Below are 18406 nucleotides of genomic sequence, written 5' to 3' on the forward strand. Positions count from 1 at the left end.
GTACCACAGGTATTTTGGAAAACATACAAAATTACTTCTTAGGTACCTACACATGTCAGAAAAGCAGAAGAGGCTGACCAGGAGAAATGAGACTGACGTGTATTCTCGAGTCTAAGTAGGTCAAAGAAGACCAAGCCAGAAGCAGATGAATGATAATATAGGAAACGGTCATGTAGTTCCTGGTTAAAAAATGAAAAGTAATATTCTCTCTCTATTTTCAATGAAACCATAGTTCCTTAATTCTAAAACCCTGATTTCTTTACACTTCAATAATTCTGAAATCAGAAGGCACCTTAGAATCTATGTATATTTTCATTGCAACGTTTTCTCCCCTAAAACCTGTTATTAAATAAATTATAGGTCTTAAATAGAATCTTGAATTCAAGAAAAAAAATTAGCTAAAACAATTTCTTTGTAATACACTTTTGTGTTTTTAAGGGAATGTAGAATTGAAATTCTTGAAATTACCTTAAGCAAATTTAATGAGGTTTCCCAATGACTATCTGAATCAGGAGAAGCTGCAAAAGTCTCCATTTCTCCACGTAAATCTATTGTTTTCTCAGTTATTCCCCAAAACCCCCAGGGCATTGGAAACAGATGAGGTCTAAACTCTGAGCTGAGCTGCCCATTCTCATGCCACCTTAGAACACTTGTCACTAGATTCTCACACTACACACACACTCATGGCCACTAGAGAAATCTGAATTATATTCTTTAAAATAGAAAGTAAAAGTAAATGGAGATCGAAGAAAAGATAGTTTAAAATTCACTGTAAAAGTTCTAGTTCTACGGAGAAACCATCATTCTCACACATTGCTGGTGGTAATGCAAAATGGAACTCAACAGAAGGAAACTGGATAATAATCAGCAAAAACACACTTGCCCATTGACCCAGAAATTCCATTTCTGGGATCTGTCCTAACTATACCTTGGAGAATATATGGAATGACATGTGCATTGCAGCGTTGTTTGTATTTACAAAGGATTGCAAAGAATGCAAATGCCTATCATCAGGGGACAGTTGAATACACCGTGGTATCCACACACAGTGAATAACTATGAAAAATGCCATACGGCACATACAGCAATCTCTAGGACACAGTGAGAGAAAAAGTAAGGTTCAGTACTAGATATGTAATATGCTAATTTTGTGTAAGAAAGGAGGCTGGGATTGGCTCAATATACACACTTGCTGTATTTGCGAAAAGAAACACGGAAAAATAAACCAAAAACAAATAGAAAAGGGGGAAGAAAGAGGATAGAGAACAGAGATGCAAAGGAGACTAACTTGGTTGTAACTTGTTACAGTTTTGACTTTGGAATCGGGTACATGATTGATTTTTTAAATCAAAAACAAACATGAAAAAGAAAAGCAATTCTCGAAATTAAAAACAAATAGAAACAAACCTAACTGAATGTAAAGATGGTGACATAGTACTACACAAATAATCACTGCTCTGAGACACCTCAGAACTTTGACTATACATACTTCATGGCATACAGGCTAAGTAAGTACTCTTCGCAATGACATGTTATTATCATCTTTACATAGTCTTGGTAGGTTCTTCCTTTCTTCCCCTCTAAAATTGCACAGAATCTAAAGCTTCTCTCCTTCTCTCCATACAATAGCATCCATGGCATTGCAACTCATCTGCCCCTTCCTTTCAGAAAAGGAAAAGTGAAGATTAGCACACCAACACAATCTACATTCTGCAACTATCACAGAGAGCTGCATGTATTAGCATCGGGCTGTGACAAGCACTGCACCAAAAGAAAGAAAAAATGTCTGTATTTTATTTTCTTGTAGATATCAGAAGCAGGCACGGTAGGGAGTGTGCTTGGAATCCTTTTAAGAAATAATAATCTTGAGTAACACATAATAAGACCTAACATTTATTGAGTGCTAAGCATATGCCAGTGAGGCAGTACTATGATCACAACCTTAAGAGGAAAATTCATCCCATGCCAAGTGCCAGAAGCTAGAACACCAAGCTAGCCTGGCATTATACCATGGGAACCCCCATGTGGTACTATTAAAGTGACAGGACTCAGACCAGGACCCAGCAAACAGTCGAATAATTCTAAAGACAAGACTGAAGAAATTCTTCAGAGCTAAAAATAGGCTCAGGAACTGAAATGGGAGAAGGAGAGAATCTGCAGTCGACACATGGCACAGAAATAAACAACCCTGGATTTGGAATTAATGTCTCAATGCAAGCCACATACTCTGACATCCCAGGCAGAGTACTTAACTTCTGTGAGTCACTGTCCTCACAGCGAATAAGCAGCTATAACCAGCTTCTCCAGACTAAATAGAAATTAACACAGATGTGTGTAATAATGTAAAATTTGTTAAAGCTATAAAAAATCCAAGAATTTATTATTATTAGTTCCTAGAAAAGCAGGAAAATGGGTGAAAAGGAAACAAAAGAGAAGGACTGATCCTGAAATTAATGTAAAATAAGGTGGGTTTTTTTTGTTTTGTTTTGTTTTTTTGAGATGGAGTCTTACTCTTGTCACCCAGGCTGGAGCGCAGCGGTGCGATCTCATCTCACTGTAACCTCCGCCTCCCAGGTTCAAGTGATTCTTCTGCCTTAGCCTCCCAAGTAGCTGGGGTTACAGGCACGTGCTGCCATGCCCAGCTAATTTTTGTATTTTTAATAGAGACAGGTTTTCGCCATATTGACCAGACTGGTCTCAAACTCCTGGCCTCAAGTGATCTGCCCACCTCAGCCTCCGAAAGTGCAAAATAAGTTTTTTGACTGAGTGCACTGTAAGCTGAGCCCTCCGACTAGCTGTTTCTGTGTCTCAGCTCTCCTCTCTTTTCTTTGCATCAGATTAATGGTTGAAAAAAACATTTTAGATTATTTGGAGAATAATAATGCTAGTAAACTTACTATATTCTTCATGTATTATTTGGGGTGTATTTTTACTAAAATATTGTTGCATTTGGGTTTAGCGAACATTACCCTATGAATATAATTAGATTTAGATCCAGAGCGAGACTTTTTTCTTACAAACACCTAGAAATAGATATTCTACATAGACAACAGTTGGTAAATGTTTTTGGCTAGAAACAAAGGCCCAGTTTCCTACAGAACCCAGAGAATCTTGGCATTGATTATAAAAACAGAAGGAAAGAATTGATTACGCTAATGAGGATGGTTCTGGGGATACTGAGGCTCCAACAGGGGGAAGAGGGGAAGGGTTCTGCAGTAAGGAGATCACTTACTCTCAGTGACCCTGACACATGCCCTGTCCTTACCACCCAGGGCACACTGGCAAGACTTCCTGCACCAGCACCTGCATCTCACTGGGGGAAAGCTTCTCTGGCTGCCCTATTCCACTCTTTCACCTGTACAGAAGTCCTCAGAGATCACTGCCCCCTGGGACGAGCTCTCAACCAGCAACGAATGGGACTTGGGGCAGAAATGCCCCCAGCTGGGTCAGACGCCATGGCTCACACCTGTAATCCCAGCACTTTGAGAGGCCAAGGCAGAAGGATCTCTTGAGGCAAGGAGTTCAAGACCAGCCGGGGCAACATAGTGAGACGTCTCTCTAAAAAACATACAAAAATTAGCGAAGCACAACTATGTGCACCTGTAGCCTCAACTACGCAGGCAGCTGAGTCAGGAAGATTGCTTGAGCCCAGGAGTTGGAGGTTGCGGTGAGCTATGATCACACCACTGCATTTGAGCCTGGATGACAGTGAGACCCCATCTCTAAAACAAGAAAAATACATAGGTAAACAAATCAATATCCCAGTTCCTTTTTCCCTTAGTGTGAAAACTCTGGGGTACATGTTTTTCACAGGCTTCCAGGGTTCCCCAGAAGGATGAAGCTTTGGTTACCCACAGTCACACCCTGCTTGCTAAGGAGAACTTTATTAACTAACTTTTCTACCCTCTCTCACTTCCCTATTCCCTTTCCAAGTATCTCCTGGGTCACTTCTCAAGTAAACTGCTAGCACCCAAATCCTCTTCTTAAGAGTCTGCTTCTGGGAAACCTAAACCAGGATGCTATTCCCCTTGCAAAAAACATTCCCTCCCAAGAACAGCCCAACTGCTCAGCACAATAATCCCTCCTTACTCTTCCCTCCTAAAAGTCAACCGACAATATGGCTATCTCACTATCACATTACGTCATATTTAGATTGGTGACCAAGAAGTGGCTGGAACCTGTTCTATGCCTTGTAAGTCACCTCTCCTAGCTAGCCACTACAATCTTTCATTCTCTCCTTATGGAGAAAGAGGGAAAGGGCTCTGAAGTAAGGAGACCTCTCGGAGCAAAATCATATTTTAAGTGAAATGAAGTTACTAGTGAACTTTCAGGTAGTCTGACATACAAAGATAGGAATTACCTTCTGAAATGTAATTTTCAAAAACGATTAAGATGCAAACCTCAAAATTTAACAGAGTGTTGTGTAATTGTTCTCTGCCGTGTAAAAACCTTAGCTTTGGCTCAGTCTCATCTCTGCCCTATTCTTTTGGAAGCTTTAAAACCCCAAATGTGCTATTGTTTTCACATACATGGGCTGGTCTCTGCAACAGCGTAACCAAGAAAATGAAAGAACACAATACATATGAAGGAAAGGTTTTAAATGAATCGTAAGAAATTTGATAAAATCTCACCATTACAGACTAAATTTTATCTCTTGCTATCTAATTCATCTACCATCCATGGTTATTGCATGAGTTTGGAGAAGAATAGATAAAGGAGCACCATTTAAGAAAATTTAAAATCAGATGCATTCTCTTTGAATATTAAAGATGTAGAAGTAATAGGCCGGGCATGGTGGCTCACTCCTTAATCCCAGCACTTTGGGAGGGCAAGGCGGGCAGATCACCTGAGGTCAGGAGTTTGAGACCAGCCTGGCCAACATGGCGAAAACCTGTCTCTACTAAAAATACAAAAAATTAGCCAGCCATGGTGGTGGGTGCCTGTAATCCCAGCTACTCGGGAGACTGAGGCAGGAGAATCACTTGAACCCGGGAGGCAGAGGTCGCAGTCAGCTGAGATCGTACCATTGCACTCCAGCCTGGGCGACAAGAGCAAAACTCTGTCTCAAAAAAACAAACAAACAAAAAAAAAGACAAGGTTAATTCTTTCAAAATCCCAGTCAGCACACCACATAATCTTGCCTTCATGCAATGTGAAGTTATCAAATACTTCAGGAACTTTCAAATCTCTTCAAACTGTTTTCATGAGTTTCATGTGTACTATTAAAATATATCACCACCACCACCACGAAGAAAATCCAGTTCAAAAATGGCAAAAGACATTTCTCCCAAGAAGATATGGAAATGGCCAATAAGCACATGTGAAAGTTGCTCAAGGACAATAGTCATTAGGAAAAGGCAAATCAAAGCCACCATGTGATGGTACCTCACACCCATTAGGATGGTTACTGTAAATAATTAATTAATTAAGTAACAAGCACTGGTAAGGATGTAGAGAAACTGGAACCCTTGTGTACTATGGTTGGGAATGTAAAATAGTGTAGCTACTATGCAAAATAGCATGGTAGTTCCTCAAAAAAAATAATAATAATAAGATAGAACTACCATATGATCCAGCAATTCCACCTCTAGGTATAAAACCAAGATAATTGAAAGCAGGGTCTCAAAGAGATATTTGTATGGCCATGTTCACAGCAGCATTATTCACAATAGCCCAAAGGTAGAAGCAATCCAAGTGTCTGTCAACAAATACGAATGAATGAACAAAATGTGGTACACACATCAATGGGATAGGATTCAGCTTAAAAAGGAAGACAATTCTGAGACCTGCTTCAACATGGATGAACCTTGAAGACATTATGCTAAGTAAAATAGGTCAGTCATAAAAGGATAAATACTGTATGATTCCACTTATAGGAGGGAACTACAGTAGTCAAATTCATAGAGACAGAGAGTAGAATGGTGGTTGCCAGGGACTGGGAGGAGAAGGAATGGAGAGTTATTATTTAATAGGTACAGAGTCTCAGTTTTGCAAGATGAAAAGAGTTCTGGAGATGGATGATGCTGACGGTTGCACAGTAATTGGAACTTATTTAATGCCACTCAACTATACCCTTCAAAATGGCTAAAATGGTAAACTTCATTAAAAAAATTAATTTTAAAGCTACTACTCTGAAATCGTTGTCAGTAAAAAATGAAAATGCATTTGCCACGGTAAGTTTTACAAGATTCAAGGTGTGAAAATATCAGTGGCTGACGGGCTGTTAATGAGCACCATCTCTTCCACAGGTAACAGACATCTATCCATGCTTCTGTTGAACAGACACAGAAGCGAGGCCCAGAGATGGTAGGTGGTTTGCCCAGGCTGTCAAGGAGCCTCAGCATCAGGGTAGAATCAGGCTAGAATTAAAATTGGGTGAATTCTCTTTCAAGGGAATGTAGAGATACTACACTGTGAGCCCGGGGATATCTTCCCCTGCAGCTTGCCTTTTCCTTGCATCTTTTTTAAAGACATTGTTTCAAACATGCTTCGCTAAATTCTGACTCCTTACAGAAATAATCAATATTTTTTAAACTTTCCACTGCATAGTTTCCTTTTGAAATCTTCTTGAAACATGCTCCATGGAAGATTAAGCACAGCAGCACAGTGACAGATGAGTCTAGCTTGTCTGTAGAAGAGGCAGCTGGGACCTGACCCTTAAAAGAGCTTGCCCCAGACAGATGGTAAATCTTCAAATAAAGACTTCTCAGGAAAATCCTCAAACCTAATGAAAAGTTCAGCTCATCCCATGGGCCACTTCGCATTCTGTTGCTTGGGAAATGTGCCCACACTCTCACCATTAACTCATGTGTTACCTGAACTCTTCCTCCAGGGTGGAAAACTCTGTATTGACAAGTACATAATGTCTTCTAGTCCATTCCCCTGTCTTATAGCTTAAAATCATCCTTTACATGGGGTCAGTAGGTATATTTTTAGACTTTCCTACACAGGACAGGTCATAGTCACTGAGAGAAACCATTCCTGGTGTCTGAAAATTCCTAGCACAATTCTTCTGCATCCTAAAATCTCAATATTTCGGCAAACACATTGCTTTTCTTTGTATACATTCCTTAGATTTTTTAAACATTGCTTTTAGATGCATTCGATCTTCTCAAAGTAGCTTTGAAAAATATAGAGACGGTGTTCTTGGTCAACATTTACTTGCAAGAAAATAGATGCATAGAGATTTGCATCACTGACTTAGAGCTACAAGACCTCATAACAAAGTACAGGACTAGAATCCAGGTGCCATATGTCTCTTATACCATGCTGCCGAAATCCACCTTACTGCCGGCTTGCTTCAAGAATGATCAAATTATATACACACGCATATACATATATTTATACACATGCATATCTAGATATATGTTAATATTTATATACATACATATATGTGCCAATACTTACACATTTATGCACTATAAACATCAATTCAATATATATTAATTTATATTTAAGTTAGTGTGTGTGCACTTACGTACTCTGTTAACTATTTTTCCTGTTAACTATTTTAAACGATTTTAGGATAAAAGGCATTTTTGATTTTACATTCTACGCATTGGCAAATCAACTATCATATATTCATATATAATTCTTACAGCCATCAGAAATGATATTGTAGATATATATGTATCAACATGGATATATGTTTCTATGTATTACTTAGTGAGAAAATCAAGTGACAACAGCATCATGCATATTATTATTTTATTTTTGTAAAACATAGAAACGAATGCTTGGAAACACATACATCAAAATGTCTAAACTCATGCCATGGTGGTAGGAAGCTGTATGATTTTTTTTTTTTTAGATGGAGTTTCACTCTTGTTGCCCAAGCTGGAGTGCAATAGCGCTATCTCGGCTCACTGCAACCTCCACCTCCCAGATACAAGCGATTCTCCTGCCTCACTCTCCTGAGTAGCTGGAATTACAGGCATGCACCACCATACCGGGCTAATTTTGTTTTTGTTTTTGTTTTTGTTGTTTTAATACAGACGGGGTTTCTCCATGTTGGTCAGGCTGGTCTCAAACTCCCGACCTCAGGTGATCCGCCTGCCTTGGCCTCCCAAAGTGCTGGGATCACAGATGTGAGCCACCACGCCTGGCCGACCCTGTATGATCTTAAATCATTTATTTATCTCTGTTTGCTTCCATGTCCGTCTCCTTTTTTTTATTTCACTTACTTCTATTTTCAAATTTTTCCTATGAGCACATACTACTGTATAACCTTTTTTACAATTTTTATTTTAATTTTTAGCTGTTTTTTAAGAGATGCGGCCTCACCATGTTGACCAAACTGATCTGAAACTCCTGGCCTCAAGTGATCCTCCCATCTCAGCTTCCTAAAGTGCTGGGATTACAGGCATGAGCCAGCATGGCTGACCCTATTGTATAATCTTTTAAAGCATTTTTCAGTCACTTTAAATTTCCAAAAGGCAAGAAGTTGGATTCTATATAGTTGTTTTTTTTAAAAAAAAAAAACAAAAAAAGAGAAGTTGTGGAAACACCAACAAAAGTACTATGCACTGTCCACCAGAGAAAAGAGGGAGGCTGTGTCCCCTGAGTGGGCACCTCACTGCTGTGAGCTAAGAAGACTGTCATCTAAAATACCCCAACCATGGCATTCACTCTGGCAATGCCCAAGCATATCACTGCCTTCTGAGAACAAGACAAAAGAAACCAACATTTCCTGGCTCTCGGTGTTTCACAATTAATATTGAAAAGTTTGGAAAGAATTTAAAGGAAAATAATATTGGCAACATGAGCAATTGTTCCCACATGACGTGGACTTAGCAACAAGAAGTTATTGAGAACTGCCTATCCCAACTACAGATAGTGTGGGCATAAAGCTATGACAGGGGCACTATTATTTTAGAAATACATTCAAGGATCTGCAAAGGAAAATAATTGTGAGAACACAATGATACATTATAGACAATAAATAAACCAAATACTCATTTAAACATTGATTTCCACGCATGTGAAATTACAATGTCAGAAGTAACAGAATTCAAGAAACTCCTCAATCATTCTAACATTTAGGTTTCCAAATGTTAACTAAGCAAGTATTTTTACCCCTTTGATCTATGAGTCATTGTCTTATGGTAAACCGGTCACCTACAGCTGCAGAAATGTCACGTTTTGCCCTGTCTAGACATGTCAACATTCCACCTTCTCATCCTCCTTTCTAATACAAATTCTAGGAACATATGTTGGCCAAAAGTTCATCAATTTCACATGGTTAGTTTGAATTGTCTTCACTGAAGAAACTTTTCTTTCTTTTTTTTTTTTTTTTTTGAGACGCAGTCTCGCTCTGTCACCCAGGCTGGAGTGCAGTGGTGTGATCTCGGCTCACTGCAGCCTCCACCTTCCATGTTCAAACAATTTTCTTGCCTCAGTCTCCCAAGTAGGTGGGACTACAGGCATAGCCACCATGCCTGGCTAATTTTTATATTTTTAGTAGAGAAGGGGTTTCACCATGTTGACCAGGCTGATCTTGAACTCCTGACCTTCAGTAATCCGCCCACCTCAGCCACCCAAAGTGCTGGGACTACAGGCGTGAGCCACCGCACCCAACCTTAAAGAAACATTTCAAAACGTTGGAATTTTGTTTGGGATACGCTCAGAGGCTGGTTCTTGGCTAAGACAATAAATAAAGAGTTCAAATAAATTAAAAGCCCATAATTCTCATTTTGGTAGAAGTCTGGGAACACGTCAGTGTTCAACAATAATGCTCAATGTGATTAGTTGATTCATACAACTAATTGATAATTAAGTAATGTAATAATTAATTCCTTCAAAAAAATACTGGTACATGCTCTGTGCCTGCCAACTTCTAGGATATAGAGACACAGTTTAAATCAGACCAGTAAAGAATACATCCTCTGCTGCTTATGTTGGAGCTAGGGGAGAAAGAATATAATAAGCTATGACTAATGTGTTCATAAATTCCTATAAAATTTTTTTGAATCTATTGTAAACTCACTCAGACATTTTCCAAAATGTATGCTAATCTACGGCTACCGATGAAAGGTTCAGAAGACTTAATGTCACTTTCCCGGGGAAAATTAATCCCATCTTTATTTTTCTTGAGCTGAAAAAAAAAAAAAGTAATCTATATTTACCGAAACTTTCAGAATAGTTGTCTCATGAAAAGAGAAAAGTTTGACTTTCAAGTAACATTTTCTACAAGAGTAAATTCTGCCCAATGTAAAAAGTGATTAGATCTTCACTATAGAGATTCTCATAAAACTGATTTCAAGAAATATGCCTTCCAAAGATAAGATCCTCTAAAATTCACATGAAGTGCACATGCAGCTAGAGATGGAACACGTCTCATGCAGACAGTTACTTCAATCCCCAAACATGCAAAACTTCCACCATTCAGAAAGTAAAGAAGAAACACAATCACAATTGCACAAACACATTGGATTCTCAAAAAACTTTAAAGTCTCTGTAATATATACTAAACCAGATATTAACCTACAAACCTCTTCAGTTTGTCTAAAGTTTTTATGAAATAGATAGTTGGGGCCGGGTGCAGTGACTCATGCCCGTAATCCCAGCACTTTGGGAGGCTGAGGCACACAGATCATGAGGTCAAGAGATCGAGACCATCCTGGCCAACACGGTGAAACCCTGTCTCTACTAAAAATACAAAACTTAGCTGGGCATGATGGCGCAAGCCTGAAATCCCAGCTACTCAGGAGGCTGAGGCAGGAGAATCGCTTGAACCCGGGAGGTGGAGATTGCAGTGAGCAAAGATCGCACCACTGCACTTCAGCCTAGCAAAAAAGTAAGACTCTGTCTCAAAAAAAAAAAAAGAGAGAGAGAGAGAAAAACAGATAGTTGGATGATTCACTTTTTCTAGTTGAGGCCCAGGGGCCTCAAGGCTTCCTTGAACTGGTGATGCAATGGCACAAATGGTGTCAATAAATGAAAACTAAAAAACACAAGTATCTAGTAATTTCATACAAAGAAACAACATACAAAACTAAAATAAACCAAAAGAAGTAAGCGATGGTCAATCTAAATGAAATTCCACCCTTCTTAGTCACAAACTCTTTGTCTCTTAATTTTCATATGATTTTCCCAGTCTCCCCAGGCTCCAAAACTTGGAATCATGCTTATCTTAGCCTCAAATTTTTTGTGTCTTATATCCAAGCACTCTTCAAACCTTGCCCCTTTTTATTTGCATAGTGTGTCCTAAATTCTCACTGTTGGCCGCACTCTAGTCCCGGAGCTCATGTCTGAACGCCTGCATTTTCTCACCATCTCCTAACTGGCCTTCTGGCAGCTCCCTCACTCTCCAAAATATCCAGTTTATTGCTGCTAGGTTCATATTTTTCGCATGCCAATTTCACGTGCTCACCTTCCGGCTCAAGAATAGGCAGTAGCTCCCTACTGCCTGCTGGATCAAACCTACATTCCTACACTATCACTACGTGTCTCAGTCCCCCATTCACTGGCCCTAAGTCACCTCTAAATGGAGAAGCCGTGCAGCCTGGAGAAAAGAGCCTGGCTTTGTTGTTGGGAAACCTTTGTTTCAAATCCCAGCTCTGCTATTTACTCCTTATGAGACTTTGAGCAAGTTACTTAAATTCCCTGAGCTTCAGTAAACTCCCTTGAAAAATGGGAATAATAAAATCTATCTTGCTCGGCTATTATGAGAATTCAATATAATCACTAACACAGTGGATTGGCACAGCTCATTTATATTTTCATTCCTTTGTTCACATTAGTCCCCAGAATGCGCGTCTCCCACCTCTACTCCTCAAAGATCCTAAAAATGTGTTACCAAAATGGGAACGGCTGTAGCAGGACCTAATCCGAACCTTGGGGCCTTTCTAGCAAATTCAGATTGCTCCTTTTCCCGTATCTGTTTTTAAAAACAGAGGTGGAAATCCTTTCCTGGAAAATTATTTTCTGTCAAAATCAGTCCTCACACATGACTCCATTTCTCGAAATTCCCATGGGCAATGTAAATGCTAGAGATTCTTAATTCTTATTTATATATGAAATCAAGAACTATTAATTGAGAGCCTATTAACTGTCAGACACGGAGTAAGCTGCTGAAGATATACCCATGATCTTGTCCTACAGAAATGATCACTTATGGAAAACAGCAAGTCTGACAAGCAAGTACCCAAAAATGAGGACAAGTATGATAGTATGAAAAGTATAGGCCAGGCGAGGTGGCTCACACCTGTAATCCCAGCCAAGACAGGTGAATCACTTGAGGTCCAGAGTTCAAGACCAGCCTGGCCAACATGGTGAAACCTTGTCTCTACTAAAAATACAAAAATTAGCCGGACATGGTGGCCCATGCCTGTAATCTCAGCTATTCAAGGAGGCTGAGGCATGAGAATCGCTTGAAACTGGGAGGCAGAGGTTGCAGTGAGCCGAGATAACACCATTGTACTCCAGCCTGGGCAAAAAAGCAAGACTCTGTCTCAAAAAAAAAAAAAAAGAAAGAAAAAGAAAAGAAAGAAAAGAAAAGTATAGGTCACTCAGGGAGCAGAGAGAGGAAGTCAAATTTAGGTCAGGGGAGAAGGTACGTGCCTCTAGAAGAAGGCTATTTAAGCTAAAATTTGACCTAGAAGGAGGGATAAGCTTGATGGAATTGGATAGGAGAAAGACTTCAGGGCATGGAGACAGAGTTTTCTGAGCAGAGAAACAGCATATGCGAAGGCTTAGAGAAAGCCAGCCCACGTGCTAACAGGAATTGAAAGAAGTGCCATCTTTAAATGAGTTGGGCTGACAAGTGTGAGGAAGTAAGAAAGGTTACTAGTTAAGGTGATTCCCACAAACCAGAAAGTGAGTTTGTACTTTCTCGTAAGGGTATGGGAAAACAAAACCGTGGATTTTAAATCCAAGATTTTACCAGCCTGGATTTCTACGGCTGTTAAACTTGCATATGGTTTTGTAGGACTTGGCGAGTAATCTTGCGTGCTGCGTCACACTCTAAGCACATAGTGTGTGGTGTGAAAAATGGCAGATGAGCCTCTGGACTTGACCTTTCTCAATGAATTCTGGGTAGTACAGTTTGAAGCAGCAACGTGTGGTGAAAGCAAAAGGTAGACCATGCATCAGGTGACTGGGTAACAACAGCACAAAACAGAAGAGAGGCGAGGCTGGTGTTCCCAGGCAGTGTCAGGGAATGATAGAGGAGACAAGCAAAGAGAGTCAATGACAATGAGATCACATGTAGTTTCAAAGGAGAATTACCCTAAATTTCATTTCTACAGCTGTTCTCTCAGAACCCCATTGAAGGCAGAAAACAGGGTGGTCTTAATTGTGTCATGGATCCTGGCGCCAGAGGGAGTCGGGTTGGTAAGCTGTAAGTCATGGGCCTAGGAGTCCGAGGGACCTAAATGTGAATCTGTTTTTTTCCCTTTACTCCCGTGTGACTTGGGACAATTGACGCAATCTCTCTGCATTTCAGTCTATCCCACTTTCAAAACGTGGAGACAATTACTACCTCTCAGGGTGAATGAGAGCATATATGCAAGGTACCTTGAATCATCTATCCCTTGGCCTAGGGTAGGCACTAAGTTAACAGGTGGCTCTTCCTAAGATGCTATGGACTCTGCTACCGCTCAGCATTAGGTTATACAAGAACGTGTAGGGACGGGGCTGGTCGTAACCCAAGATTAAGGAACATGGAAGGTAGAATGAGAATTCTGCTCTTAGGTGCTTAGGCTTAGGTGCTTTGAGAGCGACTTTGTTGAATCTGAATTCTTTTAAGCAGCAGAAAGTAAATAAAGCTTCTTGGCTTATTTCATAGTTGATATCCACACAGACAAGAGGAATATGACTACTAATTAAGTATTCATTGAGTAGCCTTTTTTCCCCCACAATAAACATATAATTAAGATTCAGGGTGTGTGTGTGTGCGCGCGTGTGTGTGTGTGTGTGTGTATGTGTGTCTATGTATGTGTGTGTTTGTGGTGGAGGAAGAGAGAAGGAGAATTCCTCTACATGCCATTAGTTTTATAACCATTAGTTTGCATACCATTAGTTTAATCCTACAGTTCCCTAGCCATATAATGGCAGGCTTTTTCTCCATTCAATGCTGCTAACCTAACTGTATTCAAGTACATGCTTTGCAACCTGAATATTTCTTTCTGTGTTGCAATGAAAGCAAGCCAGGGCAGGAATGCGTGAGTGTATCTAAGGCTCTATCCCTTTCCTCTTTCTAGCCTAGTCTGTCAACACTGCTGCTCCTTGTGGAAGCATGAAGTTCCTAATGCCTAAAATAGGCTCCTCTAAGAGAATCATAAGCTGAATGAGCTGATGAGGCCAAGCCAACCCAATCTGGAAGCCTGTGTGGTTCAGAAGGACTTCCTTTAAATTCTGTGAAGACAGGGACAGCAGACAGAACATATTTGCTGAATAATTTCATTCCCTGAGAAGATGAACGGCTTGCTTCTGTCCAAGCTTTATTACTTCCCACAGACATGCCAAGCTCCATCAGCACCCAATCTTTCCAACAAGCTCTGGAAATGCCCTGACCACTATTAAAAGGTAAATCAGTAGGTTCTCTCATGTTATAAAAGATGAAGAGGACAATCGCTTGCCACAACTACCCCAAAACAGGGGCCTGAAATAATACGAAACAAGAAAGAGACATTTATATTAACCTGAGTTCCTCTTAAGAAGGAAGCTGTATTTGCTTAGGAAAACTCTCTTACAATAGAAGGCAAGACCGCAGACCCAGGTTGCCTTAATTTGGGAAAAACCATTCATGCTAGACAAGATGAAAAATGTATTGAGGAGGGGAGAAGAAAAGAGAGAAAAAGGATGCCAGTGGAAAACCGCACACTCTGCCAGTGACTTTTTGTGAATCCCTTACAACTTTGATAAAGTTGTTATAACTCACCAAATGCTTGAAAAAAAAATGTATTTTTACGGAACCCAAAGAGGAGCTTTGTGCCACATTTTTCATGAGGTGAAGCTGGGGCAATAAGTTTGGGGGCAGAGGAGCAGGGGAGCAGAGGAGTGTGCTTATTCCCAGCACTGGAATTGGATTTGGGTCCGGTTTAACCAAATCTTTAATGAACAGGTGCCCAGGGGTATGTGAGTAACAAAAATTGATTAGTGGCTAGTGAATGTAAATGCATCAACTAAAAATTTGGCCCACAAACCATATGCAGTACTTATTTTGCATGTATAAAGTTACATGATGTACAGCTCTGTTGCTTGAATGACAGGCATGCCCACGTCATTTCACAAGAAGAATGTCACATAAAAAGAACTTTCCTGGCTTATAAGCAACTCCTAAGTACTTTTCCCTTAATTGATTAAAGGCCATCCAATGCTGATCTCCACAGTGCCACAAAGAGACTCTCACTGTCCTGAGAGCAGCAATAAAACCTCACCAGGTCTTGTGGAGAGCATTCCTCCTTGGAAATGCCTCCTCATTCGACGTTCAACAACATCGTCATTTTCAACAGGATTCAGATCATGAAAGATCAGCACGCTTTCTAACAATCACTTTATTTCCAGCCATTTTCAACAGAAAACTAGCCTGGGAAGCAGATCACAACAGTATACTGACTTTTTAAGGAATAAACTAGGCAATTATCTTTTCAAATGTTGTCTGAGCACGACTAGTTTAATGCCATTACAGAGCACACCAGGGGACAAGAGGTGACCGTTGCCAATGCAAAGCTGGCATAGGGGTTAGTGATTCCAAAGCAACCCATCTGATAAAGCAGGTCAGGGGGAAAGAAGGGGAAGAAGAAAGTAAAGGAGGAGAAATTGAAAAGGCTTCTCTGAACTGAATCAATTGATACCCTTGTAGGTCGTGAAGCTGAGTCTCCTTTTAGTAGAGAGACCTTAACTATGTAAAGGTGCCATGTTACATGATGCCCACATAAATCCTGAAACTATTACAATCCCTCGTGGAATAGTAACATTATAACAGAACTTAAAAGTCTCCTTTAGCAAGGATGTAAACGTCGACACTCCCTTCCTCCCCAACCAGAGTAGTCAAACAGGATGGGTTTCTTCTCCATAAAACACAATAGCATAACCTACATATCTACTGGACCAGAAATGGCTTCTATAACTTATTTGTTTATTTACTCAGCTCCAATTCCCAGAAATCAAAATTAACTTTCCCATAGGGATCACCTGATCCCTTTAACGTGCCCCTCATTAAAATGGCTGGGAACAGGAGGAAGAAAGCAGACTCACCATTTGATTGCTATACCAGTACAGTGACGACCCCTTCAGTATCACCCAGAACTTTTTCCATTTGTTGCTTAGGAAACTTCCCTTTTCCTTTTTCTTATACAGCCACCCTTGGCAGTCAGCATGGCCCAGATCTTTACACGATATCCTCCTCCGACTCATCGTGAGAAAACCTGCAATGATTACATGAAGAGGTAAAGTATTACCCTGATTTGGTAGGTAAAGTATTATCCTGATTTATGTGACAGAGTGAAAGGCAACTTTTAATTGTTAACCCCCGAGGGAGTTGGATTTTTCACCAAGATTTATGCAAAGCCTATGCAAAACCAATGCAAAAAAAAAAAAAGCCATGTGTCTGTTTTATTTTTAAACATTCGTTTGATGCTTAGAAGGTATAAGATACAGCCAAAGAAACAGCGCAGCGGGGCTGATATGCAAGTATTAGTCTAAGAATAGTATTCACCAAGAATAAGTTGAAAATAATTAAAATCGTAAGGCTGGCAGGCATATCAGTGCAGTAACATCGCTCCTCTCAACAATAACAGCCGTAGTTATGCAATAGATGTTGAAGGGTTAATGCCCACCTCAAAACACAGCTACTTCCCAACTCACTGCCAGTTTTTCTAAGCTCTTTCGACATACCACGAGGGATTAATCCAAATGAACAGCATGTCGTCATTTCTTAAAATCAATTCAACAATAACCAAACATTAATCTGCCGTCCACCTCCTCATATTAGCATTAAGAGACAAAAATCTGATCCCAAGGAAGGCATCCCGGAGGAAAGCCACACTCAACGCACACAAAAAGGAGATAAAGAAACAAAAGAGATCTAATTACCTTGAGTTTTCCTCCTCGGCTTCTGACGCAAGGGAACCTGCTGAAAATGCAGGAAGGAAAGAAAAGAGGAAATTTCTGATTGTGTTGTAACATTTGTAAAGAGAGAAGGAGGGAGGAGGTGGCAGTGTTTATGAGCAGGATGGAATCTAAAAAAAAAAAAACCTCTCTAGGCAGAGCTAACGGGGAGCTACTAGCTAAGGCACAAAATGTGCTAATTAGAATCAATATACATTGAGCTGAACCTGAAAAAAAAAAAAATGTCACAGAGCATTTATCACTAATGTTTCCTGTTCCCACCCACTAGCTGCTCTCTCGCTACTACTTTAGTTATGATAGCACAGTGTTCACGGAAGTTTTAAAAATCAAAAAATATTTCCCCTTTTGTGTTTTTGTGAGAGAAGGAAAAATAGATCTGCTTCTTTTGCAATTTCTAAATAACAATGATTATTCAGATCAACCTGGAGGATAATTGCTACAATCTCAAAATATTAGAGTCACTTGACTATTCCGTTCATAGTCCTGCTCCCACATAGGGTTACACCTAAACCACATGAATTAAATATCCCAGAAAATGAAATTCCACAACCTCTTTTGAGAGTTCAGTAGCAATCAACCCTCCTTATCAGGAAATTCTTATTTACAGAATTGTATTGAAATATCTCTGAATATTTCTCACGTTTTATGGAAGATAAATTAGCAACCACCTACTATTCTGTACTAGCTCTTCAAATCTTCAAATCAGACATAAGACAATATATATGAAATATACATTTTTTCCACAATACATTTTAAACAAACATACAATCAGACTACCAGCAAAAATAAAAAATATTTTTAAGTATTTTCAAATATGTGTATGTCTGTGTGTGTGTATGTGTGGAGAGAGAGAAAAAAAATTTTGCTTAAAGAAGTTTTGTTTTTTCTTTACAAATATCTAAGTTGAATTGATTTAAATTTGAAAGATAACCTTTTCTGTTAACAGGTAGAGAACACAGGGGGAAAAAAGCTTAAAAATGAAAAGCAGTTCTAAATTTGGTATGCAATTTTAGTACAGCATTTTATAATGTTTTCTAGAGATGCCTGGCTTATATTCTACATATCTAACTATTGATCTCATAGCTATTGTATATGGTTCTACTCTATGTTTGAAGAAGGGATATGACAGTGAAAAGAGGAGAGGGTCTTTAAATCCAGAGGCCTGGAACCAATTCCTGGCTATTATAATTAGTAGCTGTGCTGCCCAAGAAAATAGCACCCTCTGAATCTGCTTCTTCATTTATAAAATGAAGACACTGATAAGCGAGACTCCGTCTCAAAAAAAAAAAAAAAAAAAAAAAAAATTCTAATCCTATAGGTCTTATAAAGATTT

General features: G+C 39.6%; 1 protein-coding gene across 4 annotated transcripts in view; it reads right to left on the reverse strand.

Moving 5' to 3' along the window:
- The window catches only part of IPCEF1 (interaction protein for cytohesin exchange factors 1), a 203425-nt gene that overhangs the window by 71577 nt on the left and 113442 nt on the right, over positions 1–18406 (reverse strand). For 2 of the 4 annotated variants that reach the window (XM_077998568.1, NM_001257599.2), the window contains 2 exon segments: positions 17038–17077; positions 16201–16370 (listed from right to left, as the gene is read on the reverse strand). In XM_077998568.1, coding sequence (XP_077854694.1) covers positions 16201–16370; positions 17038–17077 — 210 coding nt within the window. 4 annotated transcript variants of the gene reach the window in all.

This window comes from Macaca mulatta, chromosome 4 (genome assembly GCF_049350105.2).
Source record: "Macaca mulatta isolate MMU2019108-1 chromosome 4, T2T-MMU8v2.0, whole genome shotgun sequence".
Classification (NCBI taxonomy): Eukaryota; Metazoa; Chordata; class Mammalia; order Primates; family Cercopithecidae; genus Macaca; species Macaca mulatta.